Source organism: Vitis riparia, chromosome 8 (assembly GCF_004353265.1).
Source record: "Vitis riparia cultivar Riparia Gloire de Montpellier isolate 1030 chromosome 8, EGFV_Vit.rip_1.0, whole genome shotgun sequence".
In the NCBI taxonomy this organism is placed as follows: Eukaryota; Viridiplantae; Streptophyta; class Magnoliopsida; order Vitales; family Vitaceae; genus Vitis; species Vitis riparia.
The window spans coordinates 9821406-9833854 of NC_048438.1; the positions used below are offsets into that span (position 1 = coordinate 9821406).

The following is a 12449-nucleotide window of genomic DNA, read 5'->3' on the forward strand; positions in this document are numbered from 1 at the left end:
TTAGCAAGTTAAAAATAGCGACCAATTAAAGAGTAGCGTTTAGGGTTGGTCAGTTTGAAATACTCCGTTAGTTCATTATTAATATCTAAAAAGATAACCTTCCAGCCTCTTCTTCCTACAGTCAATCCTCGCTTCTCCATAAAATCAATGCAGCTCGACTGTTTTGCCAAGCCCACTTCTTCACAACTCTTCTTAAAAAATAAACCAAAAAGTGGGAGAGGATAAAATCACACTGATGCTCACACAATCTGCCCCGTCTTTCCCATCTCTCTGTCAAACTTTCTTGAGACGATTAAAAAGAAACCAAAATTTTCATTTGAACTCACTTCCTATCTCAATCTCTAATTCACCTCCTGAGATTTTTCTTGAGAAGGGTAAAGAAAACAACTAAGCTCACCAATGCATAGAAGATCTCTTGCCGAAAGGAGTTAGTTGAGGAAAACATGAAAATGGCAGAACTATACTACTTTATGACCAAAATCAAAATGCTTTTACATTGCTACGACGTAATGGGGAAGGCTGATTCAAGGATTACCAAAAATGGCAAAAGTGAGAGCCATTTAAGATTTTAGTCTCCCATGTTCCCACTCAATTGCTGAACACGGGTAGCTTTCCATCCCATGACTTCACAAAAAATGCCCGACATGAAGCCTCTACCCATTTGCCACCATATCAAATATTGTTCCCTCATGGAACTATAGCTGAGGCAAAACACCTTTTCCCAATGGCTGTCTGCTTTATCACTCGCCAGCCCTCACCTTCCTCATAAAGTTCAACCTGTCATTGTAATTGGGAAAAAAAAACATTAAAAACAAAAATCATCTGGTAGGATTGATATACCAACATAAAAATTATGCATGAAGGAAACTATGGCAAAAAAGCAACTTACAGTGCCAACAACATTTTCACCATCTTCCACCCCTCCGATTACATAAATAGACTTGTTAACAACAGCAGCAGCTGAATATCCCCTTGACTGGTTCAGTGAGTCCCCATCCATCCATGAATCAAGACGAGGATCATATATTTCAACGCTTGGAACCATTGTATTTCCATCAAAACCACCCATAGCATATCTGTGAGAGAATTATCCATATCTTAATCTATATTAGTGCTGATATCTGGCTAAGTGGGCACAGTCGCAGACAACTGTAGTCATTATTTGAAATAGAATATTTTACTCTATGCTTCTATTCAGTGATAAACAATATTTTCCCTTTTTCTCTAATAGATTCAGATTGATGGTTGCCTCTATATGTTGGGAGCTACCCCAATACAATCACAACTGCAAAGTGATAACTAGAAAGAGTTTTCATCTTCTTTGGGAAATTATTTGGGGCATTCAGTACCAGCAGCAGAAGACTCCACATGCGAGTACATGTGAAGCACCTGATCATATTTAAATAGTATTTTGTTTTAAAAAAGAGGTAAAGTTCAATTCAAAGATGGCATTTCTTAACCAAATATAGCTTCTTTAAGCAGAGCAAGGTCAGGATGTGGGCTAATCGTATCAATATCTGAAAGTGTCATATCAGATTTAGTGCAGAATCACATTTCCTGTGACCCCCACAGGCAAGGTCATCAACAGAATGCTACTGTACTGCTGACTGAATGAAATGAAAGAAATTGACTTACAACTTTTCATTCAAAACCACCACCGTGTGAGAACCCCTCTTTGTTTTCATCCCTCCAATTCTGGTCCAAGAATGTTCTCTGGGGTCAAGTCTTTCAACAGAACTGCGGAAGCAGAAAACATTTAGTCAATTATTCAGAACAATATTACCAGAGAGAATATAGTGTGAAATGGAACCTATGTTAATCAACTTTGAATGAGAACTTTGTTTCCCCATCTATGTTACAGGTTTTTGCTTTTAGACAACTTCAGCTTGTGATATTGAATGGAGAACATGAAAAAGAAATGAGCCTCCCAACCTGTGTGAAAGATAGGAGTGCTGCATCAATTTATAGGACAGAGAACTTACCGGACCAGATACTGCTCAGTTTGTCCACTACATAATTAATGAGTGAAGACAGTTGACGAGCTGTAAAAGGACTTTCTATCGGCCAAGGCCCATCATTTTGTTGCACATATGCATGTATCACTTAGAAAGGGAATGCTATTGGCATTTTCTATCCTCTAATTCTGATTTGATATCCTTATTAACTTGTTGAAATTAAAAAGCTTAAACAAACAAACTAGTCTTGATCATAACACGAGAAATAAAAACTCCTATCCTGTACCTTTTGCTCTCTGCTCCTCAAAGAAAGGGAACTGCTTCTTTGCGACTGTTCTACTGTTATAGGAGTCGATTTTTGTTTGTTTATTTTTCTTCCCTTCTGTTTTTTCCATTTTAACTCAACTCTATACACTACTTGGTACTTGGTTACACCCAATTACTACTCATAGTAAAATCCCAGATATTTTTACCTTAATTAGTTAAGTGCATGTGCTACTTGTTCTTGGCTGCAAGCTTTTGAGAAGAATAGAGCAATTAGTAACCAAATGATTGGATGCCATCTTGGGCTTGATGCACAAGTATCATGAACTTAGATAGCAAAGCACATACCTTCAACCCCCCTAACATTCTCAATTTAGCCCCTATGCATTTATGAAAGCAAGAGTAAATACATATATGTACATACATGCACAGATGGTGTAGAGGATGAACAAAATACAAAATTAGCTTGATATCAGAATTGCCTATTAAAAAAAAAAAAAAAAAAAAAAATAGCTTGACATCTTACTTCAAATAATCTTTTCCATCATATCCCCCAACAGCATACAGCACACCATTAAGCTCCGCTGCTCCAAGAGCAAATCTCTGCAGGAAAAAGCAAATAAGATAGGAAAGGAAGAGAGAGAGAGAGCGAGAGAGAGAGAGAGAAGAACTATACCAGTTGGCTAGGTAGTAAATGATTTTAAAAATGAAATAAGGCACAAATCAAGCACTTGCAAGTGTATAAACCCAAGAACTGGAAATGATAGACAAAGTAATAGGAGACAAATGCCTCCAAAAAAATAAACAAAGAAAAGACGAAATGAAACTTATTTGGGCAAACCCAAAAAAGAAAGAAGAAAAAGAAATAAAAGAACGACTACTTTACTAAAACACATCCTTAAAGTAATTCAGTTTCATAGGCAAATCATGTGCATGTGAATAAAGGCGCCTTAACAGATTTCTCATCCTTAATTGCTAATCTTTAATGTACTGAAAGCCTAGGCCTTTTGGTACTGGCAGTAAAGCATATGCTTATTCACCTTTTTTTTTTTTGATAAGTTCATATACTTATTTACCTATTATTCCTCATGTTTGTGGAACTTGCATCAATAACTTCCTTTTTCAGTTCATGTCAGTTTATATGTATCAACATTCATTATCATAATATCCAAACACATCATACATTTTAAAGTGCATGTTACACCTTGTGCTAAAATATCTTGTTTGATGATATGTTTTCAACATAATATGCAAATTATAGACTTTTCTCATTCTTTGGTTGAACAAAATGATTCTTTTATATACTATCATAAAATAAAAACTGTGTATTTCCAATTTTAATTGATCCCAATTGGTTCCCTATTACTGCTCAGAGAAGAAGTAATGGGTAGATGACCGTTTTGAATCCTGACATTCTGTATCCCAAACCCCATGCTGGAGAATGTCTTAATATGGTTTATTATCAACAGAGTTACCAGTGAAAAACGACAACAATAATAACACACTTGTACTGCCCAGACAAAAGGAAGCTGCAAATGGAAGGTTTGAGATCTTTCAAAAGTTGCCTGAACTTTGAAGAAAGAACACAAGTAGTTTATTTTTTTCTGCAAATATAATAAATGAAAATCTTGGAGCTGACTAAATTCTCAAGCAACAATTTTCTCAGCATCACGCCTTGAAACTTATGCCACAAGCTTCAGGCAAGTAAAAAGCCTCATGCTAAGCCTTCATGTTGGAAAGTAAATGAAAACATTAGTCTGCTTATTCTTTGTATTAATTCTTTATTTTGTCTCAAATATATGACTTTGAACCTTTTATCCTTATGCAATAAATCCTCCATCAAATTCTTCAATTTGATACAGCATAAATAATCTAAGCAATTTGTAGGAGTTACCTTTTGTAACATAGACCGTGTAGGGATCCAACGTCCAACATCTAAGTCAAACATATCAACATCTGAAAAGCATTCAATTCCATTTCCACCACCAAGAGCAAATATTTTTCCATTTAAAGCGGCACCAGCTAAGCTTCCTTTTTCCTTATTCAAAGGAGCGCGTAAAGTCCATTCGTTACTAACAAGGTTGTATGCTTCAACTTCACAAAAGTAAAGCAGAAATGTCAGGAACAAAATTATTTTTTAAGCAATCGAAAATAATGAGAAATTAGAAAGAACCAATACCTGTGTCATACCACTCAGAACCATTTCCACCACCAAATATGTAAAGCTCACCATTTAACACTGCAACTGAGGCATAAGAACGAGGCATAGTCATAGGACTTAGAGATTTCTTCATATCCTGAGAAGGTGAATAAGAATCCAAAGTTGATAACCATGATTCACCATCACATCCACCCACTAGGAATATCAAATCATCAGGATCCATATTCATTTCATCAAATGACTCATTCACAGTCTGATCAACTAGTGACATGGAGGGACTACATATAGATTCCAACATCATACAATGCTCTTTTAATTGTTGAATTTCTTCCTCTGCATCAGCCTGAAACGCCAACATAAAAGGTTTCATCCAAATCATGTTAGGGAAGAATGATATTATTTAGAGGGAAAAAAAACCAGGGATGCATCACTGTCCACAATCAATCTATAGTTCCACAACATTTTACAAACATGGTCCAAGAGAATCATCATCTCTAGTTTTTTTTTAGCCAGAATTTTAGACATTTCAAAATATTAAGGATTCTCATTTGTACAATATATGGCATAGCAAATGATGGAAGGTACTATATAAGAAATGGAAATGGAACCAGCATACCTCATCCCTACTATTTGTAATTGGCTTTTTAGGTCAAAGTACTGTGAATCAAGGTATGATACTATTTTACAAGCAGCTATGAACCTGGCATCAAATTCCTAGGAGGCCGGTTGGTGGTGTGAGGGGGACCAGTTAAAAATTTTAGCAAAGACTAGTTGAAAGAAAGCTAACCTACCATTTATGCAGTCCATGAAACCAAACAAATAAACCCATACATATCTCATAGTTGATTCGGGAAGAAGGCCCATTTCAATATAGGAAGATGCATTCGTATTTTAGGTATATGGCACCCTTAGGGAGCCAAATATGATTCCTAAATAAAAGGAACTATAATGCAGGTCAAAATGCATCAAGAATGCCATGCAAAAAATAAAAATCCAAGGAAATTTTGGTGCATGTTCCAATTTAACTTTGTTGAAACGACCAGCAAATAGCATAAGAAAAGGACTTAAGGAAATTGAAAACTCTAAGATTAATAATATGACAAGCACCAGCCTCTGCTCCATGTAACTCATCCTTCGAATGTATTCTGCTTTGAAACCCTTTAGCTCTTCCCTGATCAACTGTAATACAAAAGAATAATAATATCAAAACAGATGGAAATATAACAAATCTATCAGAAATGCCCCAGGAAGTCAAAGACCAGTGGACAAGTGACTTTCTCAACTACCTGTGCAGTGACAGGGTGAAAATCAGATGAAGAAACAGGACTATCTTCATTCCTGTATTCTAAAACCATTTGTTCCTTTACAAGACCATTGTCATCCAAATGTGAATCATTCACAACAGCAGAATTTTCTACATAGCTCGATGAAGATGAGTCCTTATATTCTCGATTAAGAACCAATTCCTCAAGTTTTGAAAGTATAAGGCTCTTCTCATCATTTTCCACCACCTGTTTATCTGAGGGAGCTTCAAGGGGTAAATTGCTTTCATCTAAACATGGAGCAACATCTGAAGAACCCAATTTCCTATTTAACTGATCAGAATGAGCAGAATCAATCTTTGAAGGTGGCTTAGAGTCTTCACCTTCCTCTTTCTTGTTGCATAGGGGCAGAGGTCGGAACAGAGTCCTCCATGCTGCAGAATTTTGTGGCACAGAAGCACTTGGAGCAACTGCTCGAGATGATAATAAGGAGATCAACTTACTTGCTTGAGCATGGTCCAGCTCAAACCAGAAATGGCTCTGACTGTAGTAGTTATCTGCAATACTTGGTCTAAATTGCTCTTCAGGTAGTGGTTGGCATTGTAGCCGGACACGGATCTGAACCTTCATGAAGAAACATCAGATGTTTAGTGCTAGAATCTTTCTTAAACATAACCAAGCATGCCTCTAACATAATCACAGAAATGAAAAATAATTAGGCCATGTCAGAGATAACCTCATATAATACCTGTGCAGGATAGAGTGTTCTCTCCGCACCATCTGTTGTCCATCCATATGGATTGATGTTCATTTGACCAGGACTAGCAGCTTCAAATATTCCATGTAATTTCCTATCACTGTAGTTGAATAGAAACAGTGGCAAACCAGGATCAACATTCTTTACATATAAAAAATGTTGAGCTGGTAAACCTGAAAATTTTCAGGGCAAAAAAAACCAAACATGAGTTCTTGGAGCCAAAACAAGCAAAAAAACAAATACTGTAATCGTCATGTTCCTCGCAAAGTAATATAGATTATAGGTTGAAACATTATTGAATGAGAAGCTCAAATCATATAAATAGATTAAATTTCTTTTAGGCCAACCAAAAGAATTCCGACATGGAGATGAAAATGCTTAAGTTATAGAGTCAATATTATATGGATTACAAGAAAGCACAATATGCTAGTGCATACTATTATTCCTAAACTATGATTTATGAGTAGATTGTTAATTTAACTTCAATCATTTAGTATGATACAAGAGCAAAAGTGACAATCAAAATATGAAAAAGATCAAATGACAGATGCAAGTTGCTTAACATGCAAATGAAAAAGTAGACTGACCAAAGAGTTGTTTAAAAAGACATTCTTTTATGGTGCTGTTCTTGCAGCCAAATATGACTCCACCAAGGTGACCCTTCCTCAAGTTTCTAGCGCTTATGGAACTATTCGATGGGCTTGCAGTAAAAGGTGAACTTCCATCAGCTTTCCTCCCTAAGACCATCCTGTAATCAAACAAAAGACAATGAGATCCCTAATTATTTTTTTCCCTCATAAATTCCAAGATACAAACAAAGCCTTATGTTAATATACATAATGAAAGTCATTTTGAAAATTTTAATTCTTGTAAAAAGTCGCATATAAATGATATTTTCCCTTTGAAAAAAAGAACCTACAATAACAAGAAAATCTCTAACAAATTCTTCCAAATTCCATTCATCAAACATGATCCTGATCCACTATCAAGCTTTTGTAATAGTTTTAGAAGTCCAAACAGTAGAAGGAAAAACATATTTCTAATTGGATTAAACTTCTAGGAAAAAGAAGAACATCAATAAATGATAAACCACATTAGCCCATACCAGACTACTTCAATACAAAAAGAATTCCTATATATCTATAAACCAAGAATTAAAAAAAAAAAAATTACCAATGATTCCCAGCATTTTCTTACTCACAAAACCCAGATATCCAAAAGCAACAACACAAAAAAATGAACCCAAACTAAAAAGACTCAGAGCATCATCACACGCGATGAATAAGCAGGAAACAAATAACATTGAATTAGAGATTATTTCCCAGAATAAGACCAAAAACTGCATACAGAAGTGAGAAGAAATCACGCAATCTCGTTCCGCTATGCCCACAATCAAATGCCAAAAAAAGCCCTAAAATACGAAAAATAAACGAACAACTACGCGACTAACAAGCAAAATCAAGTTCATCAGGTTCAGATAAGAGTGTTCACATTTCTATTGTGAAGAGAAGATGGAGTGATTGACTACAGAGTTCTATAGAGAAAGCATCAGAGGGTTGTACACAGAGAAAACTTTTAGAGAGAGAAGGGTGAGAAATGGTTACTCTGAAACCAGACTGTCCAGAAGCGCGAAATGGGATGGGACGTTTTTTTATGTCTGATCAACTGCAAAAAGTTGAACTAAATGGAGAAGGAGTGGAACAGACCACGCTGGGCGCGTTTTGGTGGCTCCCTCGCTGTCATGTGCTTGTACGTTTCAGTGCATCTCTCTGATAGAGTTATTTTATTTTCCTTTTAAACACTCCTCTAATTAATTTCCCCATAGACCCACCTCAATGTACAAATATCTTGCAATTTGATGATAAAAAAAATGAAAATTGATATCTTTAGCTTTACTCTTTCAAATTGATATATTTATTTCAAATAATATCAATTTATTAAAAGAATTTGATAGTTTGAATAGTGTGGATATATGGCAAGAATTAAGCACAATTATATACTTGCATCAAAAGCAACTCAAAAAGTGATATCATTTTACCTTTTAGGTACCCTCAACTTGAAGGTTATCTTTACTTTAGAGTGGACTATTGTGATTTCTTGCTTCAAGAGATGGCACGGATTTTTTTTATTTATTTTTTTCAAAATTTCTCTATAGGAGGGAGAAAAAAAAATCATAAATTTTTAGGATATGCTAAGTTTATGGATTTGTTTGTTTTGATAGAAAACACTTACTAGAAACACTAAATCAAGTGACAAAAAAAAATTATATAACAAGAAGTGAAAATGTAACCTTATTTTTTTGAAGCTTTTAGAAACGATGATCGATAATAAAAGCAATTCAAGCAAATAAGTAAAAAGAGCAGTTAATTATTTAAAGGAAGAAACTTTATCAGCTTTTGCTAGCGAAAGAACAAAAATACCAACTATTTGGTGAGATTTACAGAAAGATTAATAAAAAGTCACAAAATGATAACAATTTTACGTAAAAAGTAGCGATAGACAGAGTTCAGTTTGATTGTTTGGTAAGATTTAGAAAAGTTAAAAAAAAAAATCATAAAATGATAATAATTTAGCATAAAAAGCAACAACACACTCTGATTGTTTGGTGAAATTTAGAGGAAGGGAAAAGATCGCAAAACAACAAGAATATAACCAAATTTTTTTTGTAAGAGTGAAAGACCAACAAGCATTAGATGATGAGATGACGGAAAAAATGAGAACAACAATTTTGATGAAGAAATTTTTAATAAAAGAAAAAGAGAGATAAAAATTTTATTTTATCGAGGAAAATATATATACCACATAGAGATGAGGATAACTACAATGAAAAATTTTACCTTAAAAAATAGTCAGTATGCTTACTTATATGGTTATATATAGACCAAAGATAATTTAATGACTAAAAAGTGGAACTTAATTTCTTGAATGGTTTGAAAGAGATAGAAGAAGGGATTGTTTGTTTATACACAAAGAAAAAAATAATTGTAGTATTGAACTGGGTCGACCATTAAACTGTGAACCAATATTATTTTTAGTTCAATGATCAATTTGATTCTAAAAGCATTGGCTCATGAAAAATTTTACCTTAAAAAATAGTCAGTATGCTTACTTATATAGTTATATATAGACCAAAGATAATTTAATGACTAAAAAATGGAACTTAATTTCTTGAATGGTTTGAAAGAGATAGAAGAAGGGATTGTTTGTTTATACACAAAGAAAAAAATAATTGCAGTATTGAACTGGGTCGACCATTAAACTGTGAACCAATATTATTTTTAGTTCAATGATCAATTTGATTCTAAAAGCATTGGCTCATAAGGTGGATACATTTTTTCTTTCTTTAAGTAAGTCTAATTCTAATCCAAAATTAATAAGGGTAGTTATGTCTCTAAGTGTTAGCAAACTAATTTCAATGGGAATGATGATCCACTACAAGAAAGTAGGCTTTTAGTTAAGAATAAAGTTGCAAATAATATTTTATAAGTTGTTGATAAATGATTTAGTGACAATATTTTGGTTTCCATGGTATTGTGTTGTCACTAAATGTGGTAGCCGCCACTTTAAAATCTTATTTTTAATTATTACAATTTTAGCTACAAGATTTTCTTTATAAGTAAAAGTGTGTTTTTAGTGATAATACTTGTTGGCACTATTTCAAATTGTAATTGTCATAGAAGGTACAAAGTTGTCACTAAATGATAAAATTTAGTAATAATTATTTATCACTGTTATATATATATATATATATATATTCACACATACTACAATTTTTACTACAATTTTACATTATTGTTAAAGAAGTATTTTTAGCCATAATTATGCATAATTGGTAAATATGTTCCTTTGTTATTATAGCATGCTAACATGGTAATACTTTCAATAATAACAATATATATTTGTCACTAAAACTAGAGCATTAATGGTAAAAATGAATGTGCAACTAAAAATCTTGTTACTAAATGTTACTTTTCTTGTATTGACTTTAGTTCTCCGGGTTAGGGCGCACACACTTTCTCTAGTGGCTTCTCACTAGTTTGCCCTATATGCCCAAAGTGTGGTCAACAATTCTGTATATCTAATTTCTTTTCAACTTTGCCAAATTTTTCTTAAGGAAATTTAATAATATTTTATTGGTAGCCTTTGCTCATCCATTTCCTTGGGTATATGCTGTGAGGTAGAGTAAATGTTGATTGTTTTAATATCATTGCATAGACTCTTAAGTTCTTTGTAATCAAATTGGATACTATTATTAATAATTAGTCTTCGAGGTATTATTGAATTAGCATATGATGTTTTGCCTTACAAATTTGTGCACCTCATTTCTCTTCATGTGGGCATAGGCTTCCAAATTTTATAAAATTTATGACAGCTAGTACAAATTTCTTTTGGCAAGAAATGATTAGCAATGGCTAGATCATATTTAATCCTCATTGGGTGAATATCCATGAAGTAACTAGCATAGATAGTTTCTCAAAAGCCTATTGTGGCATTAAGGTGAATCATTGGCATTTGTCACATATTTCTACATCCTTTTGAGCATCTCTATACATGGTTCATTAGTAGTATTCTTTGTATTAATTCTCAATGTGCCATTTTTTTACCTCCTATGTGTCATCCACAAATTCCTTTGTGTATTTTTATCAAAACATATTTTGTTTTTTGTTTGATGAGGTAGAGAAGGTATGATCCCATGTAGGAACATTTTTAGAACTCTTATTTGATTAAAGTATATAGTGTTGTACTTCTTCATATATATATTTTAGCTTCTTTCTAGTTCGCAAAGACAACATTGTCTTGGAGATATCATATGTATAATGCTATTCACCCTAAGCCCCCTTGTGTAGACAATGTTGATGTTTGGATGTTTACTAATGTTGGAGCTTTAATGAACTTCAAGGAAATTTCTTCTTCTAGAAGGGTTTTACTAAAAGCTCTTGTGGCTAGGGTATATGACTCTTAATTAAGTACTCTTGGTATTTAGGTGAGAGTAATTTCTTTGAACTAATGCATTTCTATCATAACCTTACACAAATATTTCTCTATGGGTAGTTATTATGCTTCGCAAGATCTAGTTACATGTCTTATTACCGATAGTGAATTGTTGTGTATCTCTAGTTCTTTGATCCATATATTTTGGGTAAGTCAAAGCTTAGTCTATAATACTTCATATTCAACTTCATTGTTTATGGCCTTAAAGCCCAACAAAATGACCTATTTCAGTTTTACTCTATCAGATAGTATGAGATAAACTCGTATTTTAGTATAAGTTATGGTAGAAAACCCATTTGTGTATAGTCTTCATACTCTGTCACTCAAGCTAGAATTTTCCACAATAATTGAACTTTGCTTATTTGTGAAGTTAAACATAACGACAAAAACAACCCATACTTTTGAAGAAATTAGTGTCACATACCATATATCGAATTCACTTAATTCCACTAATCAGTTTATCATTCTTCCTAATAAATCAAGTTTGGAGATGATTGTTCGTAGCGGTCACTTGATTACTAATTTAATATTGTGAGCTTGAAAATATGGTCTTAACCTTTTAACGAATTTGTGTAGTGATAAGGCTAATTGTTCAATGGGTTTGTATTGGGTTTCAACATCTATTAGGGCTTTGTTGGAGTTATATACCTATCTCTAGTTCCCCTTTTATTTTCCTTCAACTAGCACATAGGGGGGGCATAACTAAATACATCAATAGGATGTCACCTGGTCTAGGTGTGACTAGAATAGATGGTATGGTTACATAATACTTGAGTTTTTTGAAGTTTGTTTGGTTAGCATTAACCCTTCCAAGGTGCATTCTTTTTTTAATAACACTAGGATGGGCTAACAATGGTTAATCACTCATGCAATGAATCTTTCAAGGCAATGAGGTGCCCTATGAGTCTTTGAAAATCCCTGGTCATGGTCAATGATGACATTTCTAATTGCTTAATTTTGATATGAGTTAGCTTTGATATCCTTCTATATGACAAGGAATCCTAGGAATTTGTTTGATGATTCTTTGAAAACACATTTGCTAATATTTAACTTTATTG

At 33.6% G+C, this 12449-nt stretch overlaps 1 protein-coding gene across 7 annotated transcripts; it reads right to left on the reverse strand.

Annotated features, from left to right (window-relative positions):
* Nucleotides 1-375: 375 nt before the first annotated feature.
* On the reverse strand, nt 376-8139 carry LOC117921076 (actin-binding protein IPP). Of its 7 annotated transcripts, XM_034838860.1 has the most exons (12): nt 7891-7996; nt 6987-7147; nt 6391-6572; nt 6026-6266; nt 5667-5899; nt 5488-5559; nt 4399-4723; nt 4114-4313; nt 2746-2822; nt 1636-1737; nt 890-1076; nt 376-777 (listed from the first exon to the last, which is right to left on the reverse strand). In XM_034838860.1, coding segments are annotated over exons 1-12 (1872 nt in total). In that variant the 5' UTR covers nt 7893-7996; the 3' UTR covers nt 376-687. The 7 variants fall into 7 exon arrangements, with proteins under 7 accessions (XP_034694751.1, XP_034694750.1, XP_034694748.1 ...); XM_034838859.1 differs by lacking the exon at nt 7891-7996 and adding an exon at nt 8004-8139 and having other exon boundaries at nt 5667-6266; XM_034838857.1 differs by having other exon boundaries at nt 5667-6266; nt 7891-7997.
* Nucleotides 8140-12449: the final 4310 nt, after the last annotated feature.

What these genes read in the sequence shown, in the direction of transcription:
- LOC117921076 (XM_034838857.1), bottom strand. An exon ending in TCTTTTTAAACAACTCTTTG is followed by an intron (nt 6,573 to 6,986) that starts GTCAGTCTACTT and finishes GAAAATTTTCAG; the next exon opens with GTTTACCAGCTCAACATTTT. An exon ending in GAACACTCTATCCTGCACAG is followed by an intron (nt 6,267 to 6,390) that starts GTATTATATGAG and finishes TTCTTCATGAAG; the next exon opens with GTTCAGATCCGTGTCCGGCT.